Source organism: Mchenga conophoros, linkage group LG6 (assembly GCF_057382185.1).
Source record: "Mchenga conophoros isolate Kocher_MC1m ecotype Shallow Benthic linkage group LG6, M_conophoros_male_GT1.1, whole genome shotgun sequence".
Lineage (NCBI taxonomy): Eukaryota > Metazoa > Chordata > Actinopteri > Cichliformes > Cichlidae > Mchenga > Mchenga conophoros.
In genome coordinates this window covers 42,090,413-42,115,528 of record NC_140531.1, presented here as the reverse complement: position 1 = coordinate 42,115,528, position 25,116 = coordinate 42,090,413, and the positions used below count along the sequence as shown (strand labels likewise).

Here is a 25,116-nt window from a genome sequence, read left to right as displayed (position 1 = left end):
GAATACTGTTGCTGTGGTCTGGATGGTGACCTGCAACCAGTGCACATGCTAAATAAACAGAAAGGCCACAGGTATCAGCTAGCTAAAACTAGCTAGCTGATAGCTAGCGATAGCTAAAACTAGCTAGCTGATAGCTAAAACTAGCTAGCTGATATCTGTGAGTGACTGTTGATCAGCCTTCACATGTTAAAGCAATGCACACATGTGAATTTTCCCTTTATGATGACAAACCAGAACATTTTCTTGCGAATCAGGTTAAAACCAGCTCAGAGAAACTTTGGTGGTTTTAACCTGATTTTAAGACCTGTTGAGCTTCAGCCTGAAAAAACCTTCCAGGTTAAGATGAAGTAAGGGGTATAAATCAAAATCATGAAATACCGGTTTGTGCAAGCAAGCAATTTATTTATATAGCGCTTTCAGATCAGCCACCAGCTGAACACAAAGTGCTGTACACTTGACATGCCAAACATGATACATTGAGCATGTTAAAAAAAAAATTAAAAAAAACAAGAGAGAGAAAAATAGTAATAATAATATAAGATAAGTAAAATATATGTATATTAAAAAAAAAACACATTTAAAACAATAAAATCAGGGTCAGACTGTGTCATAAGCCAAAAAGTAAAAATGGGTTTTAAGACGTGTTTTAAAAGTGGACAGTGAAGGGGCCTCTCTAATGTGCTGGGAAAGATTGTTCCACAGATTAGGAGCAACAATAGAGAAGGCCCTATCCCCTCTGAGCTTTCTCTTGGACCTGGGTACCTCCAGGAGCAGCTTGTCAGCTGACCTGAGAGACCTGGGGGTGAGTAAGGATGCAGAAGCTCAGAGAGGTAAGTTGGGGCAAGACCATTTAAACATTTAAACACAAACATGAGAATGTGCACTTTAACATCTGCATAACAAAACTGTTTTACTTTTTTGAGTTTCATCACTGAAGCACTCTGGGCGTGACCCACTGTGCACATTTCCACAGTGGCTTGTTGAAAGAGTTGAGGCTTGTGGCCGACCTCACAGTGAGAGCTGTTTGTCTGCACTACACAGACTTCCACAGTTCCTGTCACAGTGCAGACGGGATAATCGTGTCAGTCCCAGAGTGGTCGTGAATTTGGACCTTTCAGTGTTTTGACCTTTTAATCCTTCTCAGGTTGATAAACAGCAGCTAGATTCTCTCTGATTATTACTGATGACCAGCAAACTGAACGGCTGCAAGGTCAGAGCCACACAGGCTAAAGCTGTTTATTCTAATATGTCAGCTCATCTGTCAAACTCATGTAAACCATGTTTGAATTGAGTTACTGTCACACATGAGTGGATTGTGTAGCCCGACACAAAGGAAAACCACAAACTGTGGCATCCAAGCGAGCTGATGATCAGCATCATGAGAAACAGCAAACTCTTCGTCTTCAGTCAGCTTTGGTTTCAGTTCAGGCAGCTGTGTGGGTGATATTTGACTTTTTACACTGCCTCTGTGAATGCTGCTAATATTTCAGTCGACTGGAGCAAACCCTAACCCTACAGTCAGACTTCAAACTGGCTCCATCGTCTTTGTTCCTGCCGCTGCTCACAGACACACAACAGTCAGTGCAGAGAGAAAGTGCTTCCTCCTTCAAAAAGCGAAGTCATACATAAGTCCTGCTCCACTGTGCTCTTCCTCTGTTGTTTAAGACAGCTTTGTGTTTCAGTTTGACAAACCTGTCCCTGAGGCTGGGTCGCTTTGGCCGTATGTTTTGAGTCAATGTCCATCCGTGTTATGAAACGCCGCCTGATTATCTGGATGTGAGCAGACAGTCTGTCTCTGAACACCTCAGAGCTCATCCTGCTGCTTCTGTCCTGTCTCACATCATCAATAAACACTAGTGTCCCAGCACCACTGGCACTCCTAAAGCCTGCAGTTAGTGTGGACACCCTGAAATGAAAGCTGAGTCTACACGTTATGTCCATGTCCATTATATAACTATAATCAGACTATGTTTCAGTAAACGGGTAAAAATGTGTGTGAGTGTCCAAATATATATGGTAAATGGCCTGTATTTGTATCGCACTTTTACTAGTCCTTAAGGACCCAAAAGCACTTCACACATCCAGTCATCCACACACACATTCACACATTCACACATTCAACTGTAACTATATAGAAGGAAAACAACAGATAAATATAAACAGCGTAACATAAAGAGTGCACTGTCCATGAGAGAGACTTAGCAGGCTGCACACACACACACACACACACACACACACACACACACACACACACACACACACACACACACACACACACACACATCCAGAATATAAAGGAGAAAAAGCCAAACTGATCAAACATGCCACACATGGCTGCTCAATATGTGGTAAGACATCCATTCATACTGCGCACAGCGCAAGAGCCAAGGCAGCAGGAGCTGGAGGGAAGTCAGCCTTTAACCACACACACACACACACACACACACACACACACACACACACACACTTCATACCAGAGAGGAAGAAGAAAGTTTTCACAAAGTGAGAAATGGAAACTCCGTGGAGGGTAATTGCTCACCAGACTCCCAGAGGATCAGGGCTGAGCAGGCAGAGGGGGAAATGAGGAGTTTCCAGGCGACTCTGCTTTGTAAAACACATAAAGAAAAAAAAGATCAAGTACTGCATCTTAGAGTGTACAGGCCACAGTTAACACGTTAAAGGTTAAAGTTCATGACAGCACCGTTGGAGAAAGACTGTACCTTGTTTCTCTTGTCTCTAAACTGAGGGGCAGCCTTCTATCACGGGTGGGTGGGGTGAGAGGAGGGACTGATGTCACTGAGGGTCACTAGGTGTGTTTAAACACACACTTAGTTACAGAGTGGTTTAAGAAACACGGGGATGTGACTGGTCACGGCCTTTTGAGTTCCAAACAAAAATAATGTGATAAAAGGGCGTGGGAGCATCGGGTGGTTTGTTTCAGAGCGCACTTCTGACTGCATTCTTTATATATGATGTTTACTTTGGGGTTTTAATGTTGCAGTTTTGTTTTCTTTCTTTAGACCTTAAACCAGCCCTCGTCTGATCTGTGTGTAGCATGAACTTTACAAAGATGTAACAGCCCAGGTTTGAAGTGGTTTAACGTTTGGTTTGTCCTGTTTTGATGAGCTAAGTTTATCATCTGTATTTCTGATTCTTTGCAATTTGGATTATGTAGTCTGAGGTTTCAGTTGCACGTCTGTCTGACAGGTGACCCGAAGCCTCACCTGAACCTCGGCTCCAGCCTTTCAACCTGTTCTCGCACTGCTGAACGTGCTCAAACATGTAAAGCATGGACTCCCTGCGAGGGAAACAGCAAAATATGTCCTCACTGACAGTACTTCCTCTTTAGGCGTTTTGATTCAGACTGGACTTCCTCAAAATCAAGGCCCATGGACCAAATTTCATTCATATATATTCAATCTGCATGTCTGTCAAAATTGTTCATAAATGTTATCCCAGCTTGGTGCAGCTGTGGTCTGGATGGTGACCTGCAACCAGTACACATGCTAACTAAACAGAAAGGCCACATATATCAGCTAGCTAAAACTAGCTAGCTGATATATGTGAGTGACTGTTGACCCCCCATCACATGTTAAAGCAATGCACACATGTGAATTTTCCCTTTGTGATGACAAAAATGATCATTTTCTTGGGAAACGGAGTTTGTCTTTAGGGTTCACTTTCCCTTTGGTGTCACATGTCATGGCGTCATGGTGAGTTTTACAGTTTGGTCTAGTTTGTGTTAAAACACATGAGGTGGTATTAATCTGGTTTACCCTGAAAAAGCTCTTCCAGGCTCAGAGGGACTAAGGGCTGTTCATCAGAAACATCAAACACCACTTTGTGCACTTTAACATCTGCGTAATGAAACAGTTTTTCTTTTTTGTGTTGCATCACTCGTCCGAGGAAACCGTGATACCCGAGTGTTTCCTGCCTCAGTGACCCACTGTGCACATTTCCACAGTGGCTTGTTGAATGAGTTGAGGATTGTGGCCGACCTCCCAGTGAGAGCTGGTTGTCTGCACGGCACTTTAAATGCACGCCGCAGACTTCCACAGTTCCTGTCACAGTGCAGACGGGATAATCAGGTCAGTCGTGAATTTGGACCTCTCAGTGTTTTGGCCTTTTAATCCTTCTCAGGTTGATAAGCAGCAGCTAGATTCTCTCAGAGGCTCAGTTTAGCAGTAGGTGAGTGAGTGGAGAGAAAATCTCCAGGAGTTTGGAGTCAGGTTTGTGGCTGCTGGCTGTGTTTTCTGTTTGGTTTTTATATCCCAAACCAGAAGCCATGGCTCAACAGTGAGGTGAGAGCCCTACTAAGAGCACGTGACAGCGCCTTGAAATCAGGAGACCAACAAGTCTGCAAAGAGGCACACCAATCTCTGCTTAAAGGCATAAAACATGCCAAGTGCAAATATAAACAGCGTATCGAGGAACACTTTAACACAAACAACTCCAGAAACATGTGGCAGGCGATCAAGACACTCACTGGCTACAAAGACAGTCGCACACAAACCTCCCAGACATCATCTGACACCCTAAACCATTTCTTTACCTGCTTTGACCAAGAAAACAGGGACACCATCACCCATCCTGCCGTTACAGAGAGGGACGACGCCCCCATCCAGCTGGAGCAGCATCAGGTTGGAGCCACACTGTGCAGAGTCAACGCGAGGAAAGCAGCTGGACCTGGCGATGTAGCCGGTAGAGTGCTTAAAGCATGTGCAGACCAACCAGCAGAGGTTTTCACTGCTACAGTCTGTAGAACCATCCTTCTTTAAGTCAGCCACCATCGTTCCAGTGCCAAAGTGAGCTGCTTGAATGACTATCGTCCATAATACCCATAATTACCAAATGTTTTGAACAGCTCAGTCCTCTTATACTCACTTTTCACCCATGACTGTTCCTTAATCCACACCAGTAACACCATTATAAAACCTGCAGGTCCATCAGGTCGAAGACAAACAGACTCAATAGAAGTTTTTACCCACAGGCTGTCAAACATGCCCTTCCTCCACCCTGATTGGAGGATAAGTGCGCTGCCAAAACTCATGGACATTACACCTTAATTATAACGTATTTGTATTTATATTTTAATGCAACCAACATCCAACATGCAGAGATGCCAAACTGCCTTTCATTGTTCTTGTAAGAGTGACTATAAAGAGCTATTCTATTCTATATGACAGACAGCAACTTCATGTTTTCTGTTAAAAAAGGACCACGAGCTGCTGTTACTGCAAGGTCAGAGCCACACAGCCTGAAGCAGGTTTGGGGAGCTCCAGGCCTCGAGGGCCGGTGTCCTGCAGGTTTAGATGTGTCCTTGATCCAACACAGCTGATTTAAATGGATAAATGACCTCCTCGACATGTCTTCAGTTCTCCAGAGGCCTGATAATGAACTAATCATGTGATTCAGGTGTGCTGACCCAGGGTGAGAAAAACCTGCAGGCCTGAAGCTGGGCTAATGGAAGCACAGACATCGTTTCCTGATAGAAAGTGAACATATTGAAATAAAACTGTTTACTCATCTGTCAAACAGAGAGCGTGCCGGCACGAAAGAAAACCACAGACTGGAATTCAAGTCGACGAACAACATTATGAAACAGGAAACTTTCATCTTCAGTCAGCTCTGGTTTCAGTTCACGTACACGCCTGGGTGATACTGGACAGACCAAGCATGTCATTGTGTCACATGATCGTGGTGCGGTCTGAGGACACCTTTAACTTCGTCCACAGTATTTCTGAAACGTGCTTCTGCGTTTTGTTTCCTTTCTCACTTTTATTTTGAAATTTTCACTGTTTATTGAAACCACTGAAATCATAAACTGCAGTACTGGGATGTATTTACTACTTACATTAACATTTTATTTCAGTAATTACTGCTTTTTTTAGTTTATCTTATTCAAACTTTTAACCATGTTTGGAAATCAGATCAGGATTTGTCTCATTTGTATTTTCTAGGAAGTTTGAATTAACTGCAGCAGGACTTTGTGCTCGCTGTTATATTACAGTGCAAACATGCAAGTCTAATATTACATCTGCAAACTGGTCCCAGAGCTGCTGCTGCTCGGAGGATGAGTCACTGAGACGGGGCCTCCACTCAGGGGATTTTTACACCAGGCAGAGTGCAGTTAAAGCAGCAACGTTAATCTGTAATAAAATAATGTTTCATATTCAAGTTAAAAAAACAAATAACTGTGTGACTGATACTTTGAGTGCGTGCTTAGATTTTGGACTTTTTACACTGTCGCTGCAGGGATAGCTCAGTGCGTAGAGTGGTGGCCCCATGATCGGAAGGTTGGGGGTACGAATGCACTGAACGGCTACCCTGAGGTACCCCTGAGCAAGTTACCGTCCCTACACACTGCTCCCCCCCCAATGGCTGCCCACTGCTTCACTGAGGGAATTTACTGACGAGGCTCAATAAAGTATACTTAAAGTACATAAAGTATGAAGTATAATATTTCAGTCGGGTGGAGCAAACCCTAACCCTACAGTCGCACTTCAAACTGGCTCCATCGTCTTTGTTCCTGCAGCTGCTCACAGACACACAACAGTCAGTGCAGAGAGAAAGTGCTTCCTCCTCCAAGAAAGCAAATTCATACATAAGTGCTGCTCCGCTGCGCTCTTCCTCCGTTTCTTAAAACAGCTTTGTGTTTCAGAGTGTGCACTTTTTCTCATGTTGGATCTGTACTGCAGCAGCTCTCAGTCGCTGTTTGTTTGTGGGACTCTGTCCAAAGTTTAGTCTTCAACAAGTGAAATGCTCAACTGGGATACGATCAGGTGACTCTGCATCAAGAATATTCCTCTCCTTTGCTTTAATAAACTCCTGGGTCGCTTTGGCCGTATGTTTTGAGTCAATGTCCATCTGTGTGATGAAACGCCGCCTGATTATCTGGATGTGAGCAGACAGTCTGTCTCTGAACACCTCAGAGTTCCTCCTGCTGCTTCTGTCCTGTCTCACATCATCAATCAGCTGTTGGTCACTGAGAATATAAAACCAGTTCGATTAATTTCACTTTGATCTGCCCACAAACTAAAGTGTCAGACCTGTAGCGTTTAAACAGGCGAGGTTTAAACAAGGCCTCATCATTAATGATTAAAAGTGTTTCTAGAATCAAGGCTGTAAACGTCCCGCGGACACTGAGGCCTGGATCTAAGTGAGAGACAGAGATCATTCACAGTTACTCACAAAGAATTCAAATGCTTTCAATCATTTTGAGTTAATAAAAAGTCTCTAAATGGTTGACTGTAAATGACTGAAGGTCAGAATAAAACACATCTGACAGGCAGGAGAGGAAATCCTCTGAGTATACACCAGTCTTGACCAGATCAGTCGGACATGCGTCTCTGTGCTTCAGCAGTGTGAGAGCTGCAGGCTGGAGAACATCAGGACAAATTACAGCCACAAACTGAAAACTTCAAAGCGCTTCAGCATGTTTAAATTCATTTGTGTTTTATAGCCACTAATTGTGAATGTGTGGACAGTAAACTGACTGTTGCTGACTCTGATCACACAGTGAGCTCACACAATACTGTGAGACAGGTTAATACATGTAATCGATGCCACCTGACTGCTCTGAACTTACCCTTTTAATGACCATACAACAGCTGCTCACAGACACACAACAGTCAGTGCAGATAGAAAGTGCTTCCTCCTTCAAAAAGGGGAGTCATACATAAGTCCTCTCCACTGTGCTCCTCCTCTGTTGTTTAAGACAGTTTTGTGTTTCAGTTTGACAAACTTGTCCCTGAGCCTGGGTCACTTTGGCCGTATGTTTTCAGTCGTTGCCCATCTGTGTTTAATGCACTGTCTTTGAGAGAGACTTAGCTGGCTGCACACACACCCTTCATACCAGAGAGGAAGAAACAAGTGCACAACGGTGGCTTCAGGGAGAAATGGAAACAGTTTGTGGTTGGCAGCTGTCTGGAAGGGAAATGCTCACAGGACTCAGCCTGGACTGAGCAGGCAGAGGGGAAACAAGGAGCCTCCAGCTGACTCACATTTATAACATGTGCAAAGAAAAAAAACCCCCAAAAGGTTAAAGTTCATGACAGCACCACTGGAGAAAGACTGTACCTCGTCTCTCTTGTCTCTAAAAAGAAGATAACATCACAGCTTCGCTTCACAAAGTTGCATCTGGACGAAGCACAAGATTTGTGCAACAATGTCCTTTATTAGTTCCACGAGTGAGAAATTTTTATTTCTTACTGTTTTAAATAAAAAACAATAATGATTTGTAAGAATTCAATAAAATGGCCACAACATGATTTCATTAACGTCCAGCTTCGTTCTCGTTCAGCTGGTTATTGACTGCCTCACAGCTCTCATCACAACAAGCTGTTTCATGTTCCTGCAGGTAACGTGTGTGAAATCTTTGGTGCTGAAACAAAAGCCTCACATGACTGTTTGTTTACGACCCGACTGTGCCTCAGAGCCACACGCTTTCTCCTTCCTCCATGATGATCTGTATGTACTGCAGTAGTTTCTGTCATATGAAGCTTTTATTGGAGCTGTTTGAAGCTTCAGCTCAGACACGTGACTGTAAAACAACACGACCTATTAAAAGTATCTGCATGTTCTGTCAGTTTCTCCGTCCTTTCTAAGTGTTGATGTCGGCACAGACAAACGTGTCAAATGCAACATGGTTATCGTGAAGTTTATGTGCTTATGTGAGCAGGTTTAGCTTTAGTTAGTCCCAATTCATTAGTCACCATCCACCTTCCCCCACAGCAGGTGGACGTGGCTGTTACTCAGCTGAAGGTGGGGACAACGATATATAAGACAGGACAGAGACAGCGTCCAAGTGTGGCTCTGTCAGATTTCCTGTGAGTCGTGAACAAAGCAACCAAGAACCTGATGAACCTGGAAACATGAGGCCAGTCTGTGCCTCAGCTGCAGCCGCTGCACGCTGTTCTGCTGTCATCCTTCCCTCTGTCAAACGTTCACATCACGTTCAATCATTTGGCTGATTGTTCATAACTGTAATAACTATAGTAAAGCCTGTGTGGCTTTTACCTTTGACCCTGTGAGCATGTATGAGGGTGCTGATGGAGAAAACACTCAACATTATTGTTTCTCATTTTCTGCCAAGTCATTTCTAACATGCTGTAACTGCAGCCGACAGCAGGCAGCTTAGTCTAAGTGAACGAACCAGTTCCACGGTATTATTAATCATTAAACTCCAATCAGGTTCAATCACTTGTGAACTAAAAGTTTTGGAACTTTTCCCCTGGTTGGTCCTCACATGTCTTGTAGTCGTGGTCGAGTCAAAAGCGAGCGGTATTTCTGTGAACGGGTCTGAATAGTCTGAAAGAGTTCACACTCAGCAGGAAGCAGGGACGCAGATGTAAGAGAGAGTGGGTGGTCACATTGGAGGGCGGGTCTTGTTTATACTTAGCCTGAAGGTCTGTCACACTCTCATTCTGCTGCTGCTGCTGAGGAATGAGCTGCTCTCCTTCAATGCACCGCTGCTTCTTCTTCCTCGTGTTTGTCCCTCTGTGTGAGTAATTCTCCTTTTTCATCATCGTTTGCCTTTTTAAATACAAATCTGTGTTTGTCAAACTTCCACACAGCAAACAGGTCATGTTAGAGTTCATTGCATCAGCTTGGATGTTAGTGCAGAGGACTAATGTGTGTGTAACAGTAACATGTGTGTAACAGTAACGTGTGTGTGGTTATGCTCTGTGTGTGTTTGATTCCTGAAGCTTTTAAACAGGAGCTTCTGGCTGAATCACAAAGCAGTCAACACAGGAAACCTGTGCTGGTTTTCTGTGTTGACTGCTTTGTGAAGTGTCATTATAAGACCTGGTCCTACAGTCAGGAGTGTGTCTGTCATTGAGGTGATGGTGTTGTTGATAACTATGAAAGGGACTTTTTATTTTCTCTACGCTGAGTTCTTCTGTTTGTCTTTGAGACGTAGTTTTGATCAGCATCTCTTCTCTCTGCTTCAGCTGTTTCATCTGAAGTATTAAGTGATGTGTTTCTCACTGGGCTGTTGGGCTGAGTGCAGGGGGTCTGCACGTGCCTCATCTGGGACTGAGCTAATTTGCATGCTAGTAAAATGTTTAAGTCTGTCCACCCCAGCTAAAATTATACTTTGAGTTTGACTTTATTGGAATAATGATGGAAGACCCAAACATGTTGGGAGTCTTTAAGTGCTAACAAATGAAGCATCTGATCGTAAAACAAACTGTTTTATCAGCATGAGGATTATAAAGAGGTCCTTGGAAAAAATGTACCCCTGTTTGAGAACACCTGTAAGACCCAGAACACACCCTGATAAACAGGTTTTCCTGTGCGCCACACCAGATCAGTGCTTACATGTGCACCCTGATTCAAGAAGTTTAACAGGAAATTCCCCTGTTTACACACACAGACAGTCTAAAGACAGGAGGGCTGGGCTGCATTAAATGTGTAATCAGCTTCACTTTGGTAGTTTTTCCTTTCCTTTGACGTTGTTATCTGTACGTAAAAACCACAGTGAGACTGAATGATGCTGATTTACTGAGAATGCTGCTGGAATTTCATGTATTTGTACAGATGGTGGATAAAGTTCTGGTTATAAACTTACATTTACATCCGTTTAAATAAACATTGTGATTAGAATCAATTCACTTTTACTGTATTTATTTTTTGTGATCAAATTGATCCTTGAAGATCAGGATTTCTGTTGGTAATTTGTCAGCTGTCACGTTGTTGATCTTTATATACAGTCTGTGGTTTGAAGCCGGGGGGTTAACTGTTGTCACAGACCGCAGATGTAGTCAGTGCTGTCAGATTACTGACACACGGTAATACAGAAGAAAGCTTTGCAACTATCCCGACTGATGGTGAAGTGTGTCTGTCAGTGTCTGGTTGGAACTTTAATCACGGCAGCGCGAAACTTTTACTGGGCACAAACAGTATCCGCAGGGCGCAGGGCGCAGGGCGTGGCGTCACACACAGCAGGAAGCAGTGAGGCAAGAAAGTAACAGATTAAAAAGCGGTCCAATTCCTCACACGCGCCCATTCTGTGGCTGCTCGTGCGTGAGGATGAGCTGCTTGGTCTTCCTCGTGTCCGCTCTGTGTGAGTAACTCTCCTTTTTAATTATAAATTGCCTCCTTTTCCTTTTTTGAAGACAAATCTGCGTTTGTCAAACTTTCGCACAACAAACAGGTGGCGTTAGAGGTTATTACATTTTGGATATTAGTGCAGATGACAGCAAGGTGTGTGTAGCTCCTGGAGGGGCGGGAGTGCCGGTGACCGGCCTGTGCCGAATGAGATCCAGTCAGAAGGTTGAAGGCGCGATCAGCTTTTGACTTTGTTTAGTTAAAACTCCAGTTAAAATTGTCGCTGACATTATAAATGTCTCTCTAAGACAGATTTGGCCCAGAGGAATGTTACAGTAGTTCTGTACCCATATTTTAAGAGGCCAAAAAGAACCGGATTGGTAAAAATGTAGGTACAATATCACAGTTATAAAGATACTTGAAAAACTGGTGAGGGTCAGGGAGTGTGGGGATCGGGTGGGTGCCGTTTGGGGTCTGCTGTCTCGCTCGTTTGGGGCTGGGTCGTGCCGCCCGGTACCCTGCTTGGGCTTCGGTGTTCTGAGTCCTTCTCTCTGCCTGCCCTTAGCAGTAGCGGTTTTTGATACGGGCGACATGTTGCCCAGGGCGGCATCACGGGCATCGGGAAAAAAAAAATGGTGCCAGCCCTCATGCTGCCGACACGCCAGGTACGCCTGCTGCTTGGAGGAGAGGGCGGGGCGGCGGGGGATTCTCTGACCGGCTGGAGCCGGTCAAAGTCAAAGTAAACTTTATTGTCATCTCCGCTACAGACAGTCCAGCACATAGAGAGACGAGACGACGAGGCTGCAGTTACAGCAGTGCAAGTAAACAAACAATAAATATAAGAAGAGTAAGAAAATAAATATACACTTTAGGACTCGGGGTAAAGGATCAATAACAATTTAAATTTATATTTTACAGTTTAATGATTTAAAGTCTCACACAACCCGTCGACAGGGGAGGGAGACCCGCTGCTTCCAACGGGACATTTCATTCATAATGTTGTAAATCCAAGCCCATTGTGTATTCATGATTTGAATCCTGGGTTGTGTGAAAGCCCAGAAATAAACCTCAGACAAAGTGAATCTGTGAACTAAGGTGTAGGTTGTAGGGGATGGGTGTTCATACTGGAGGGCAAAATTAAACCGATGGAAGATGGACAAGAAAAGTTCAAAAGATCAGTTTAGAAAAAAAGAGAAAAGAAGAGGAGGAGAAACCAGCAACAGATGCAGGTAAGCAGACGTGTGATTGGATAATAGCAGGTCATCCTGGAACAATCAGAATCAGAATACTTTATTAATCTTTAAGGAAATTATGTGGGTTACAGTTGCTCCAAGAAGAAATGGTAAAAATAGTAACAGACTAAACTCCAAACAATACCTTATGTTACAGCTTTTACACATTTAGGAAATAGCAGTAATATATACAGATCAGTCAATTATAAATATGAAGGATTAACAGAGGTGATTATAAATAAATATCAAGAAAATTGATAAGAATATTACAGAGTAATAAAGAGTGTGTAAAAAGGCTGTAACTACTGCAGTGATTACAGTGTGTTAGATGGAGGAGTTGTACAGGGAGATGGTCACAGGCAGGAATGATTCCTGTGTCGGTCAGTGGTGCATTGTGGGTACTCTCAGTCTCTTACTAAACGTGCTCCTGTGAGTAGCCAGCATGTCATGGAGTGGGTGGGAGGTGTTATCCAACATTGTCTTTATCTTGGACAACATCTGCCTCTCAGACACCACCCAACAGAGTCCAGCTCCATCCTCACAGCATTACTGGCCTTACGGATTCGTTTAGTCTGTTGGCATCTGTGACCCTCAACCTGCTGCCCCAGCATGCAACAGCATAGAGGGGCGCCAGAGGGAGTGTTCTCCCAGAGCGCCAAACAGGCTAGCACCGCCACTGGCCCTTAGCACGTCTGTGGAGCCAGGATGTGCTGACTTAAATTTCCGTGGGAGCTCTGGACACCGGTGCAGTACGCTGCTGTTCTGGTGTTTGTGACCTTGATGGAGGTGGAGATGTTCTCACAGAACAAGCTCCCACACTACTCCTCCAGCGTGCTCACCATGCCTGCATGTTTGGTGTCGAAGCCTCAGCAGGCTGAACTTTAAAGGATGTGTTTATAATGATGCAACCTCACGTGTGTGTGTGTGTGTGTGTGTCTCTTCTTTTTCTTCTTTTCTTCTTTTTCTTTAAAAACCATCAGTTGTTCTGAGTGCACGTGCCTCATCTGGGACTGAGCTAAGTAGCACACTGGTAAAATATTTAAGTCTGTTCACTTCATCAAATAATGCAACAGTCAGAAAAGCTAAAATTATTCAAGTTGTCCTGCATACAACAGCAGAGAGGTGGTTTTCTTCTTTTATGTATTAAAGCCATGTAGCAGGAAATTCCCGTTTACACACACACACACATGTACACACATCTTGCCTTTCTTGTTTTGTCTTTTAGTGCACAGGGAAGTGCCACCTCTGCAGGGTGGGGGAGAGGTGATGGAGTAATTAGACTCCACCATGATGTTTGAGTCCTGATTCATAGTCGAGATTAAATGAAAATTAAAGTCTGTCAACAAATTGATGTTGGAAAAATAACCTTGTGGTTTCCATAGAAACTGTGTTGTTTAACTAGCACAGCAGGATTTTCGGTGGAGTATCTTCCAAACTCTGGTTCGAGTTCACTCACACAGGCGGGGCTGAGTCATAACACCACCACTCTTCTGTGTCCCGCTCTGTCTCTCACAGTGGCCGTGTGTCGAGCTCGTGGACAGAGGGATGTTAAACCAGTGGTGGGGAAGGTTGGAGGGGATGTATGCCTGCACATTGGAGCCACCGAGGTAGACAGAGACGCTGACATTGTCTGGTCTTATGGTCCGAAGTACAAAGTCATCATCAGCTATGATGATGGAACATCTGAGACTAAACTATCAGAAAAGTTCCAGCTGGATGCAAACGGATCTCTGACGATTCGATCCCTCACTGCCAACGACAGCGGACTCTACAACTGTGAGATCTTCAGTAAAAATGGGTCATCTCAAAGCTTTAACCTGACTGTTGTGGGTGAGTAGTAGTATAGTCACATAACACAAACACACTTTAGTTAGCGTCACATTATTTACCATTATTTCTTCTTATTATGAGAAATGTTACATCATGAATATTTCTGTGAAGGTTCTCAGTCATCCAGGTCATCGTAGTCTAAGGAGTGTTTTAAATTTAAATTTAAGGAGTGTGGAAAATACATTATTCGATAATAGGACTTTTATTAGTGACATGTTAATTTAGAAGCTACTGAATGTGCATAACTCAGGGCCTTACGAGAAACTAAGGAGCTTGGAAAGAAAAGCATATGGACTTCTTTAAGTTACAGAAGTCCATATGCTTTTCTTTCCAAGCTCCTTAGGTTAAATCATGAAGTCACATTAAAAACCCATTCAGCATGGATCCTTCACAATAAAAGCATCAGCATCATTAACTCATTATCAGATGTGACAGTGACCCTGGGAAAGTCAGAGGCTGATGGGAAATTGAGTTTCATTTAAAATTTTTAAAATTTTCCTTTGGCCTCCTAGGACCTGGCGTCCACATATGTGGACATCACATTTTTTGATGTCTAGACCAAAATACTTCATATTTCTCTACAAGGGCCTGATATCCACTTACGAGGACATTACACTGCCACTGTTCTATCGAAATTTTAAACAAATGTCCTCATATGTGGCTCTCATTCTTGTCAGAAACAAAAATCAAGTGAAAAAAAATCTGGTAATTATTTGTTTTTACATTCATTGGGTCCCAATTAGAGCTGGGCGATAGAACGATAACGATATGTATCGCGATATAACTTTTACTCGATAGAGAAATTAAGCTATCACGATAGACCTCGCCGCTCTTGTCCTCTTAAAAAAAAAAAAAAAAAAAAGGTCAGCCAATCCAAATTAAGTAGCGCAGAGCCGAACCAATCACAGCCGCAGCGTCACGTCGCGTGACTTGTTACGTGCAGCACAAGTGCCAAGCCGCACGTGTGTTTGTTTGGGAAGCAGCCAGCGGGTAATGGAGGAAATGAGTGTGCCGACTAGAAAAATCAACCGAGCGTGACCGAAGAGAAAACAGATGATGGTTCCAACGCCGGAGAGATTGTCGAACGGAAGAGCCATAGAAGTTCCGTAGTGTGAAGGTATTTCGGCTATTTCAAGTCTGACAAAAAACAGAGTAGCTGCACTGTAAATTGTGCCGAAAGCAAGTCTGGAAATACAATAAACTGGTGCATGCGTCACACTGTGCGCCACGTTATTGTTTCGGTGAAATGAATTTCTACAATACTGTTACTGTTAATTCTACTCTCTGCAGTGTTTAAATGCTTACATATACACACAGTTACTGTCCCTCCACACATACGACTCGGTTCTGCTTCTATGCCCCAGCTTTGTTTACTTTTTCCCACCGAGGCTTCTAGACTTCTGATTGGCCAACATTTCTGCACGGTTAGGAATCTAGCGCCACCTGCTGCTTTGGCATGTTCATAGCAGCGTTTTCCTTCATTTCTGCCTTTATGTGTGGACGGGATTATTTTTTAAAACGAAAACGGAAAATCTCCGTTTTCAAAAATACCCGTGTACGTGTGGACGTAGCCTCAGTCTCTGACTGGAAGCGCTAATTCGTCATTCGGCTTTTGTCAGACTAAAGTAACTGTTAAAACTGTTTGAAAAGCTCAGCTATACAACAAGGAGAGATTGAGAATTTCCTTTTAGTTCTCAGTTTATTTGATATTGACAAAAGTTAGTCAGTTTTGTCTGTTCTTCTGTAAAACAAACTAAGATTTAGTTTTAGAATTAATATTTTGTTTCTAAGTGGAATTGACAATTTAGTCTGTTTCGTTTGTCCTATTTTGAAACTTAAACGCTTTAGCGGCTGCCTTTTGTGTAGTTTGCAATATTTGCCTTTATTTATCTGAAAAAGTCTCATGTTCCTTAAGTACATCTACCCTGTTGAACTTATTATGGGAAATAAATATTTAAAAACAAGCTGCTGATTATTTCACATTTTACTTGTGAGCAACGGCACATTTAAATCTTACAAATATAGTTATTTGGCTTATATCGTGATAGATATCGTTATCGCCTGAAATGAAAAAAACATATCGTGATATGAAAAAATCTCATATCGCCCAGCTCTAGTCCCAATCAAACCAAATAGCAACGAAAATTTTTAAATACACGCCATGAAAGACTTCAGGTCTTAGGAGGTTAATATTTTCAATAGTTATAATATTATATCATGCACAAAGCCATATTTGAACACTCACGATCAGCCAAATTTGTCTAATTTAATTACACACGTGAGCTCATGAGGCGGGCGGCTGTTTAACAGATGTCACATCGATTCTTTCTGACACTGAACGTCTGTTTCACACATTCATTTGTGCACATGTTCAGAGTGTGATTTCCCACCACCGTCACACCTCAGCTCGCTGAGTGTTTCAGCTGCTGAGGTTATTGTTTGATCTGAGATATTTGAGTTTGCTCTAAATGAACTCCTCCTGTTTCCCCAGAACTGTCCAGTTATTCTTCAACACCGGCAACACCAACACAAACGTCAGTTGATCACAGCACCGCTGGTGAGTTTTCAGCGAGGGCTCGTTTCCATATATCAGTATGGAAACATCAGCATTTATTACTGCAGACATGGGCAGTTTTTATATTTCTATATTGCTCTGGCAGAGACGAGCGCCTTTCTTAATTCACAGTGTCTATTTTTTGTGATGTACTTGGATTTCCTATTGAAGTTTTTAGTTATAATATTTAATATTTCACATGAATTTCATCATTGAAATAAACATCACTGATTTTAGTGAAACTACTTGTTGTCTCCTTTTTGTCTGTTCCAGGTCCAAAACCAACTACGCCTCCAAAGAACTGGATACCCTGGATCGTTGGTGTTGCTGTACTGATTGTGTTGGTCGTTCTTCTCTGTGCTGTGTGGAAATATCGTGAGCAAATCAAAGGTCAGTTTGAGCATAAAAGTAAGAGTGTGGGTTAGGGTTAGTTTCCTGTGGGGTTACCTTCACCTGTGATGAATGAACTTTCTCACTATGAGACACGATGAGCTGACAGATTCTCAGTCTGTGTCACTGAAAGCAAAACCAGGAAGTCAGATTTCAAAATCCTTTGAAGGTTTGATCATTTCTAGCTTTTATCCAGATATTACAACAAATACCATCACACGCTGTGGTCAGCAGCCTGCAGGCATCAGCTGCAGCTGGTTGTTAATATGAACTTAATGAAGTGTCCACCACACTGAGAGACATTAGGAGTCACAGTCAGCATCTCTTGTGTCCGTTGTTTTCAGTCTGGATCTGTAAAAAGAGCTCGACTAAACCTCAGTGAGATGTTCAGTGTTGTTGCATCTGCAGAGCTGCTCTTCTTCTTTCAGAGAGCAGCTGTGACGTCTTTAACACGTGATCCACTGTCATCAGTCGTATTTCGTGTTTTCTTTTGTTCACAGAAAGGTTTCGGGTTCGGTATGAAGAGTGTGATCAAGAAGATCCTGGAGGACCCTCCGGACAGGAGAATGTAACACAGGATACAGATGTGTAACGGACCTCCCACAGACGTCCAGCGTTACAAAGGTCCTGTTTAATGCTGCGGACCTGACAGCAAGCAGTAAATAGCAGTAAATATGGCCTCTGTCTTTACTGTCTGTCTCTTTAAGACATTTGTCTATAAAAGATCCAAAGAGCAGCTGCTGCACTGTGAACCTGTAACATCCATGGAGAGAGTCGTAGGTTTTTAAAGTCTGGCACATGTATCTCAGTGGACCTGCTCTTTCTGATATGCAGTGCTGCTTTTACATTTTCTTCATCAGGTACTGAATATCTACATGTTGCACTGATTCTGGATGTCAGTCTCTGATAACACCAAAGAGCCACAATATTCCTGTAATTTTACGCATTAATCCTGTAGAAACGCTGAGATGTTCTCCTGTACTGGCACTTCTTCTTCTTCTGTCATGTTAAAATATCTCAGGGATTAAATGTGTAGTTAGCTTCACTTGTCTCGCTCACTTAAGATCAACGTGAGCTGTAAGTGGCCCTGGATGTCAAACGATTCCTGGATATTCCTGGTTTAAACCAAACAGGAACGACGTCTTTCCAAACAAACCAAAACTGATTTTGAGGAAACTTGAAAAGCTCTGACAGACCGGGCTGTTTGGTGTTTACTGTTGTAATAATATTGCAATAAAAGACATTTCCAAAGAGTACAGACTCCCTGTGAAGTGTGTGTGACAGACTTTACATGATTGATCTTTGGCAGTTTTTCCTTTCCTTTGACGTTGTTATCTGTACGTAAAAACCACAGTGAGACTGAATGATGCTGATTTACTGAGAATTTCACGTGTTTGTACGGCTGGTGGATAAAATTCTGGTTATAAACTTACATTTGCATCCATTGAAATAAAGACTGTGATTAGAATCAATTCACTTTTACTTCATTTGTTTTGTTTGATCAAGTTGATCCTTGAACATCAGGATTTCTGTTGGTAGTTTGTCAGCTGTCATGTTGTTGATCTTTTATATACAGTCTGTGGTTTGAAGCCGCGGGGCTCACTGTTGTCACGGACTGCAGATGTAATCAGTAATCTGTGTCAGTAATCTGTAATCCTGACTGAATTTGACGCCAGGAGTAATTAGGGCTTCTGCTCTGACAACATTCAGGACATGTAACCGTGCACTGGTTGGTGGTCACATACGTACAGCTACACTCTGTATCAGCTGTGGACACAAAGTCTACTGTCATTATAAACACGGAGCATTTTTACAGATGAGCCATCACCAGGAAAGAACTTCCTGACTGTTAGAGTGTACGTTTGATTTCTATGAAGGGACCTTTGCATGAAGTGTGAATGATAGTGAGGAACAAGTGTCCAACATTTGGCTCCAGTTCATGGATGAGTGACTCGCTCACAAGTTTGAAGTGGGCGTCTCTCTGGAGATCAGTGAGACTGAGCGTGGACGGGTTTTTGGACACCTCCCTGATATTCCTCAGGTTGGCAATGACATGTTTACCCTCACAAAGCAGGAAAATCCTAATTCCTTTTATAAAGTCCTGGTAAAAAGAAAGTCCGAACTCTTTCATAGTTCTGTTGCCAGACCTGATTCTGGTTCAGCTGTGAGACGGGTTAACAGGAAACGTTACAGTTTTATCTCACACACTGATGGTAACTCATTTCCCTGCTGTGGTCACACTCCATGGCTTCATGTCGTCTCCTGTCTCACTGCTGGTCTTAAACATTTAAATACGATGTGTACAATTAAACTAGCTTCAGGCAGCATCAATCCAAACACTGCTTTCAGCAGCTGATTGTTTAAACATTAACTTGTGTGTAATCTTCATGCTTTTCATACCAGCTCTGTGCCTGTTGTGACCTGAGGCGCACACACTGCTGCAGGAACAATGGATGCCTTCAGTCTGGGTGTGACGGCGAGCCCGGCTGGTGCACATAATGACATGACTGAGGAGCTGTCACATCCCCCATGATGTCCGCTCCAGTTTATAAAGCACTGGTTTCAATCAGCTGCTTACTTTCATAAACAGAGTTTACAGAGCAGCCGTGACTGATCTGATCAGGTCACACAAAGTGTAGATGATAAATGTGTCATTAGGAGCCAAGTTCATATCAGATACAGGAGATTATCAGCTGGATAATGAGCCACACACGAGCTGCTGAGTCCAGATTGAAGTTGGTTTAACCAGACAGAGCACAGCTCCCTCTGTGTGACACAGCCTCTGTCAGTGGGTCACTCAGTGTGGATAAAAGTGTTTTAACCAGCTTGTGTGTTGTAACACATGAATCAGAGATGATGACTTTTTTAAGTCTGCACATTTACACGACTGCATGTAATAGATTTCCTATCATACACTACAGTGCAGGTATAAGCACACTGACCTGTTTTACCTGAATCTGAGTGACGTCGAGAGGCACAGCTTGGCTGAAGCAGACCCAGGTGTAAATTCCTTTGGTGTTTACCTGATATATGTGCTGATCCTAACGGCTGTATAAAGTGAGAAACAGTTAGAGTCAAACGCCTGTCTGACAGCTTTGAGCACGCGTTACAAGTTTGTCTGTGAAGGAGTGCCTGAAGATGATTGTAGATGTGACGCTGTTTTCTCTGTTCTCTGTCGGCTTCTTGTATCTGGGGTAGATTTCCGATTGGCACGAGGAAACGAGGAAGACTTAGGAAGTCTTAAAAGCTTCCTGAGAGTGAAAGCTGCTGGATCATAAAGGCTGAGTCAGCTTCAGACGATTACTGTGTGCAGCACGCTGACATGCTGTGTGTCAGTGAATGACAGCCATCAAAAAGAGTCTGACTTTATGGCTCAGCCGCTCGGTTTGTAACAGGACAAAGATTCAAATATAAGAGCGCATTATTCCCGGAGACACTGCTGCTTAGGAATCGGCCTCTTTTCCTTCTTTCTTAAACCTGGATGTTTGCAGTGTGGAATCAGGCTGTCACTGAACACCAACCAGTAACTGCTAAAGTTGTGACCTGTGGAAACTGATCACTGAGCGCCGCTGAGTAAACTGGTGAGCTGCTGGTGTGATGATGTAATGCTGTATGCTGAGCCTCTTTATCACAGTAACACTCAGGAACAGCAGCAGGAAAGTTGCTTCTCCAAACACAGTGAGCTGTGAGTCTTCATGGTGACTCACTGTGAATATCTGGATATGTCAAACATGTGCAGCAGGTAGGAAATCCTCAGGGTCATTTCCAGCTTTTAACCTGCCTAAAAGCAAAAGGTCACCTACCCAAATACTGCAGACAGGAAGTTCAGCTGTGACTGAGTAACAAAGAACTTTGTGCATGCTGAGTGTGCTACATGTCTGAGTCACAGCACACTTTCTTTGGGAATCACACACTGAACACGCAGAGTCAGATGTGCCTGATTGTTTATCAGAACAATTAGAGAGATCCTTCTAATAATCATGCCAAGTGAGCCACTGGGACCGGAGTAATTTCCAAGATAAGCTGCTGAGATGTAACTACAGCGCCTTTCATCAAACCAAGCCTGCTGACATCAAGCTGATGTAACAATACAGGACACACACAAGGACAAATATACCCCTCCCCAGAGAAAAGGAAAGGTAGGGTGGGGTGTACCTTAAAAGGCATGCCTCAGGTCAATGTCGTTGGTGCTGCTGCTCTGAAGACTCTGAGGCGTGAACAGCTCGTACTGTGATGTGCTGCTTCATGTTCGTGTGTGCTGTGCTATGTGAGTAACACAGTAACACAGACCATTCAACCTGCCTCATTTCTGTCTGCCGCTTATTTACTTTCCAGGTCTTTGAAATGTCGCGGCAAAATGTCAAGGAAAAGCACAGAGTTTTTTAAATGGACTAACAATGAGGTGGAGTTGTTGCTGCAAGTAACACAAAATTGCGAAGGCAATTGAGAATTAAATAATTTGAAGAAAAGCTATCTGAAGCATGTACAAAGTGATATTAATCTTTAATAGGGCTGTCAAAACAACTGCTGTATAATGCCCTCCGGTATCTTAATTTAATTGGTCACTTGACTGCATAACATGCCTAAAATGTGTCATCATTTTCAAAAAGTCTCAGTTTTTGCTGTCCACACTGCGATGCAAAATCACTATTTTCAAATGTATGCATTTTAGAGAGCGTTTTCGAAACGTAGTATTTTCCTTCAGCAAAAAACACCGTCTCAGTGTGGACGGGAGGCCAAAACAGAGGGAAAACGATGCGTTTTCAAACGAAAACACATTAGTGTGGACGTAGCCCTTGATGGGTGTACTAAGTTTGCATCTGGATTCACACATCTAGTACATACGCACTAGATGCGTGCATCTAGATGCATATCTAGTACACGTACACTAGATAAGTGTACTAGATTTGCATCTAGATGCACGCCTTACTGGTACACGTTTTGTGTATCTTGTACACCCTTCTAGTGCACATGTACTAGATGCCAGCATCCAGATGCAAATCTAGTACACCCATCTAGTGCAAGTGTAGATTTGCATCTGGATGCACCCATCTTTGTGGTTGACTAGATTTGCATCAGGATGCACGCATCCTTGTGGTTGACTAGATTTACATCAGGATGCACGCATCCTTGTGAATGACTAGATTTGCATCAGGATGCACGCATCTTTGTGATTGACTTGATTTGCATCAGGATGCACGCATCCTTGTGGTTGACTAGATTTGCATCAGGATGCACGCATCCTTGTGGTTGACTAGATTTGCATCTGGATGCACGCATCTTTTTGAATGACTAGATTTGCATCTGGATGCACGCATCCTTGTGGTTGACTAGATTTGCATCAGGATGCACGCATCTTTGTGAATGACTAGATTTGCATCAGGATGCACGCATCCTTGTGGTTGACTAGATTTGCATCAGGATGCACGCATCCTTGTGGTTGACTAGATTTGCATCTGGATGCACGCATCTTTGTGAATGACTAGATTTGCATCTGGATGCACGCATCTTTGTGATTGACTGGATTGGCATCAGGATGCACGCATCCTTGTGATTGACTTGATTTGCATCAGGATGCACGCATCTTTGTGGTTGACTAGATTTGCATCAGGATGCACGCATCCTTGTGAATGACTAAATTTGCATCAGGATGCACGCATCTTTGTGGTTGACTAGATTTGCATCAGGATGCACGCATCCTTGTGAATGACTAAATTTGCATCAGGATGCACGCATCTTTGTGATTGACTTGATTTGCATCAGGATGCACGCATCTTTGTGAATGACTAGATTTGCATCTGGATGCACGCATCCTTGTGGTTGACTAGATTTGCATCAGGATGCACGCATCTTTGTGAATGACTAGATTTGCATCTGGATGCACGCATCTTTGTGAATGACTAGATTTGCATCTGGATGCACGCATCCTTGTGGTTGACTAGATTTGCATCTGGATGCACGCATCCTTGTGGTTGACTAGATTTGCATCAGGATGCACGCATCCTTGTGGTTGACTAGATTTGCATCAGGATGCACGCATCTTGGTGGTTGACTAGATTTGCATCTGGATGCACGCATCCTTGTGGTTGACTAGATTTGCATCAGGATGCACGCATCCTTGTGGTTGACTAGATTTGCATCAGGATGCACGCATCTTGGTGGTTGACTAGATTTGCATCTGGATGCACGCATCTTTTTGAATGACTAGATTTGCATCTGGATGCACGCATCTTTTTGAATGACTAGATTTGCATCTGGATGCACGCATCTTTGTGATTGACTAGATTGGCATCAGGATGCACGCATCCTTGTGGTTGACTAGATTTGCATCTGGATGCACGCATCTTTGTGAATGACTAGATTTGCATCTGGATGCACGCATCTTTGTGATTGACTGGATTGGCATCAGGATGCACGCATCCTTGTGATTGACTTGATTTGCATCAGGATGCACGCATCTTTGTGGTTGACTAGATTTGCATCAGGATGCACGCATCCTTGTGAATGACTAAATTTGCATCAGGATGCACGCATCTTTGTGGTTGACTAGATTTGCATCAGGATGCACGCATCCTTGTGAATGACTAAATTTGCATCAGGATGCACGCATCTTTGTGATTGACTTGATTTGCATCAGGATGCACGCATCTTTGTGATTGACTGGATTGGCATCAGGATGCACGCATCCTTGTGATTGACTTGATTTGCATCAGGATGCACGCATCTTTGTGGTTGACTAGATTTGCATCAGGATGCACACATCCATGTGATTGACTAGATTTACATCAGGATGCACGCATCCTTGTGAATGACTAGATTTGCATCAGGATGCACGCATCCTTGTGGTTGACTAGATTTGCATCAGGATGCACGCATCCTTGTGAATGACTAAATTTGCATCAGGATGCACGCATCTTTGTGATTGACTTGATTTGCATCAGGATGCACGCATCTTTGTGAATGACTAGATTTGCATCAGGATGCACGCATCTTTGTGAATGACTAGATTTGCATCTGGATGCACGCATCTTTGTGAATGACTAGATTTGCATCTGGATGCACGCATCCTTGTGGTTGACTAGATTTGCATCTGGATGCACGCATCCTTGTGGTTGACTAGATTTGCATCAGGATGCACGCATCTTGGTGGTTGACTAGATTTGCATCTGGATGCACGCATCTTTTTGAATGACTAGATTTGCATCTGGATGCACGCATCTTTGTGATTGACTAGATTGGCATCAGGATGCACGCATCCTTGTGGTTGACTAGATTTGCATCTGGATGCACGCATCTTTGTGAATGACTAGATTTGCATCTGGATGCACGCATCTTTGTGATTGACTGGATTGGCATCAGGATGCACGCATCCTTGTGATTGACTTGATTTGCATCAGGATGCACGCATCTTTGTGGTTGACTAGATTTGCATCAGGATGCACACATCCATGTGATTGACTAGATTTACATCAGGATGCACGCATCCTTGTGAATGACTAGATTTGCATCAGGATGCACGCATCCTTGTGGTTGACTAGATTTGCATCAGGATGCACGCATCCTTGTGAATGACTAGATTTGCATCAGGATGCACGCATCCTTGTGAATGACTAAATTTGCATCAGGATGCACGCATCTTTGTGATTGACTTGATTTGCATCAGGATGCACGCATCTTTGTGAATGACTAGATTTGCATCAGGATGCACGCATCTTTGTGAATGACTAGATTTGCATCTGGATGCACACATCTTTGTGAATGAGTAGATTTGCATCAGGATGCACGCATCCTTGTGGTTGACTAGATTTGCATCAGGATGCACGCATCCTTGTGGTTGACTAGATTTGCATCAGGATGCACGCATCTTGGTGGTTGACTAGATTTGCATCTGGATGCACGCATCTTTTTGAATGACTAGATTGGCATCAGGATGCACGCATCCTTGTGGTTGACTAGATTTGCATCAGGATGCACGCATCCTTGTGGTTGACTAGATTTGCATCAGGATGCACGCATCCTTGTGGTTGACTAGATTTGCATCAGGATGCACGCATCCTT

General features: G+C 43.2%; 1 protein-coding gene across 2 annotated transcripts; it reads left to right on the top strand.

Moving 5' to 3' along the window:
- Nucleotides 1-9,441: 9,441 nt before the first annotated feature.
- LOC146573360 (uncharacterized) lies at nt 9,442-18,513 on the top strand. Of its 2 annotated transcripts, none has more exons than XM_085278145.1 (5): nt 9,442-9,502; nt 13,800-14,114; nt 16,606-16,671; nt 16,942-17,058; nt 17,559-18,513. In XM_085278145.1, exons 1-5 carry the CDS (start codon nt 9,445-9,447, stop codon nt 17,648-17,650), a joined length of 648 nt encoding a protein of 215 aa, XP_085134271.1. In that variant the 5' UTR covers nt 9,442-9,444; the 3' UTR covers nt 17,651-18,513. The 2 variants fall into 2 exon arrangements, with proteins under 2 accessions (XP_085134271.1, XP_085134272.1); XM_085278146.1 differs by lacking the exon at nt 9,442-9,502 and adding an exon at nt 10,934-11,068.
- Nucleotides 18,514-25,116: the final 6,603 nt, after the last annotated feature.

What these genes read in the sequence shown, in the direction of transcription:
- LOC146573360 (XM_085278145.1), top strand. Translation starts at nt 9,445, where the DNA reads ATGAGCTGCTCTCCTTCAATGCACCGCTGCTTCTTCTTCCTCGTGTTT. An exon ending in CCTCGTGTTTGTCCCTCTGT is followed by an intron (nt 9,503 to 13,799) that starts GTGAGTAATTCT and finishes TGTCTCTCACAG; the next exon opens with TGGCCGTGTGTCGAGCTCGT. An exon ending in AGTTGATCACAGCACCGCTG is followed by an intron (nt 16,672 to 16,941) that starts GTGAGTTTTCAG and finishes TGTCTGTTCCAG; the next exon opens with GTCCAAAACCAACTACGCCT.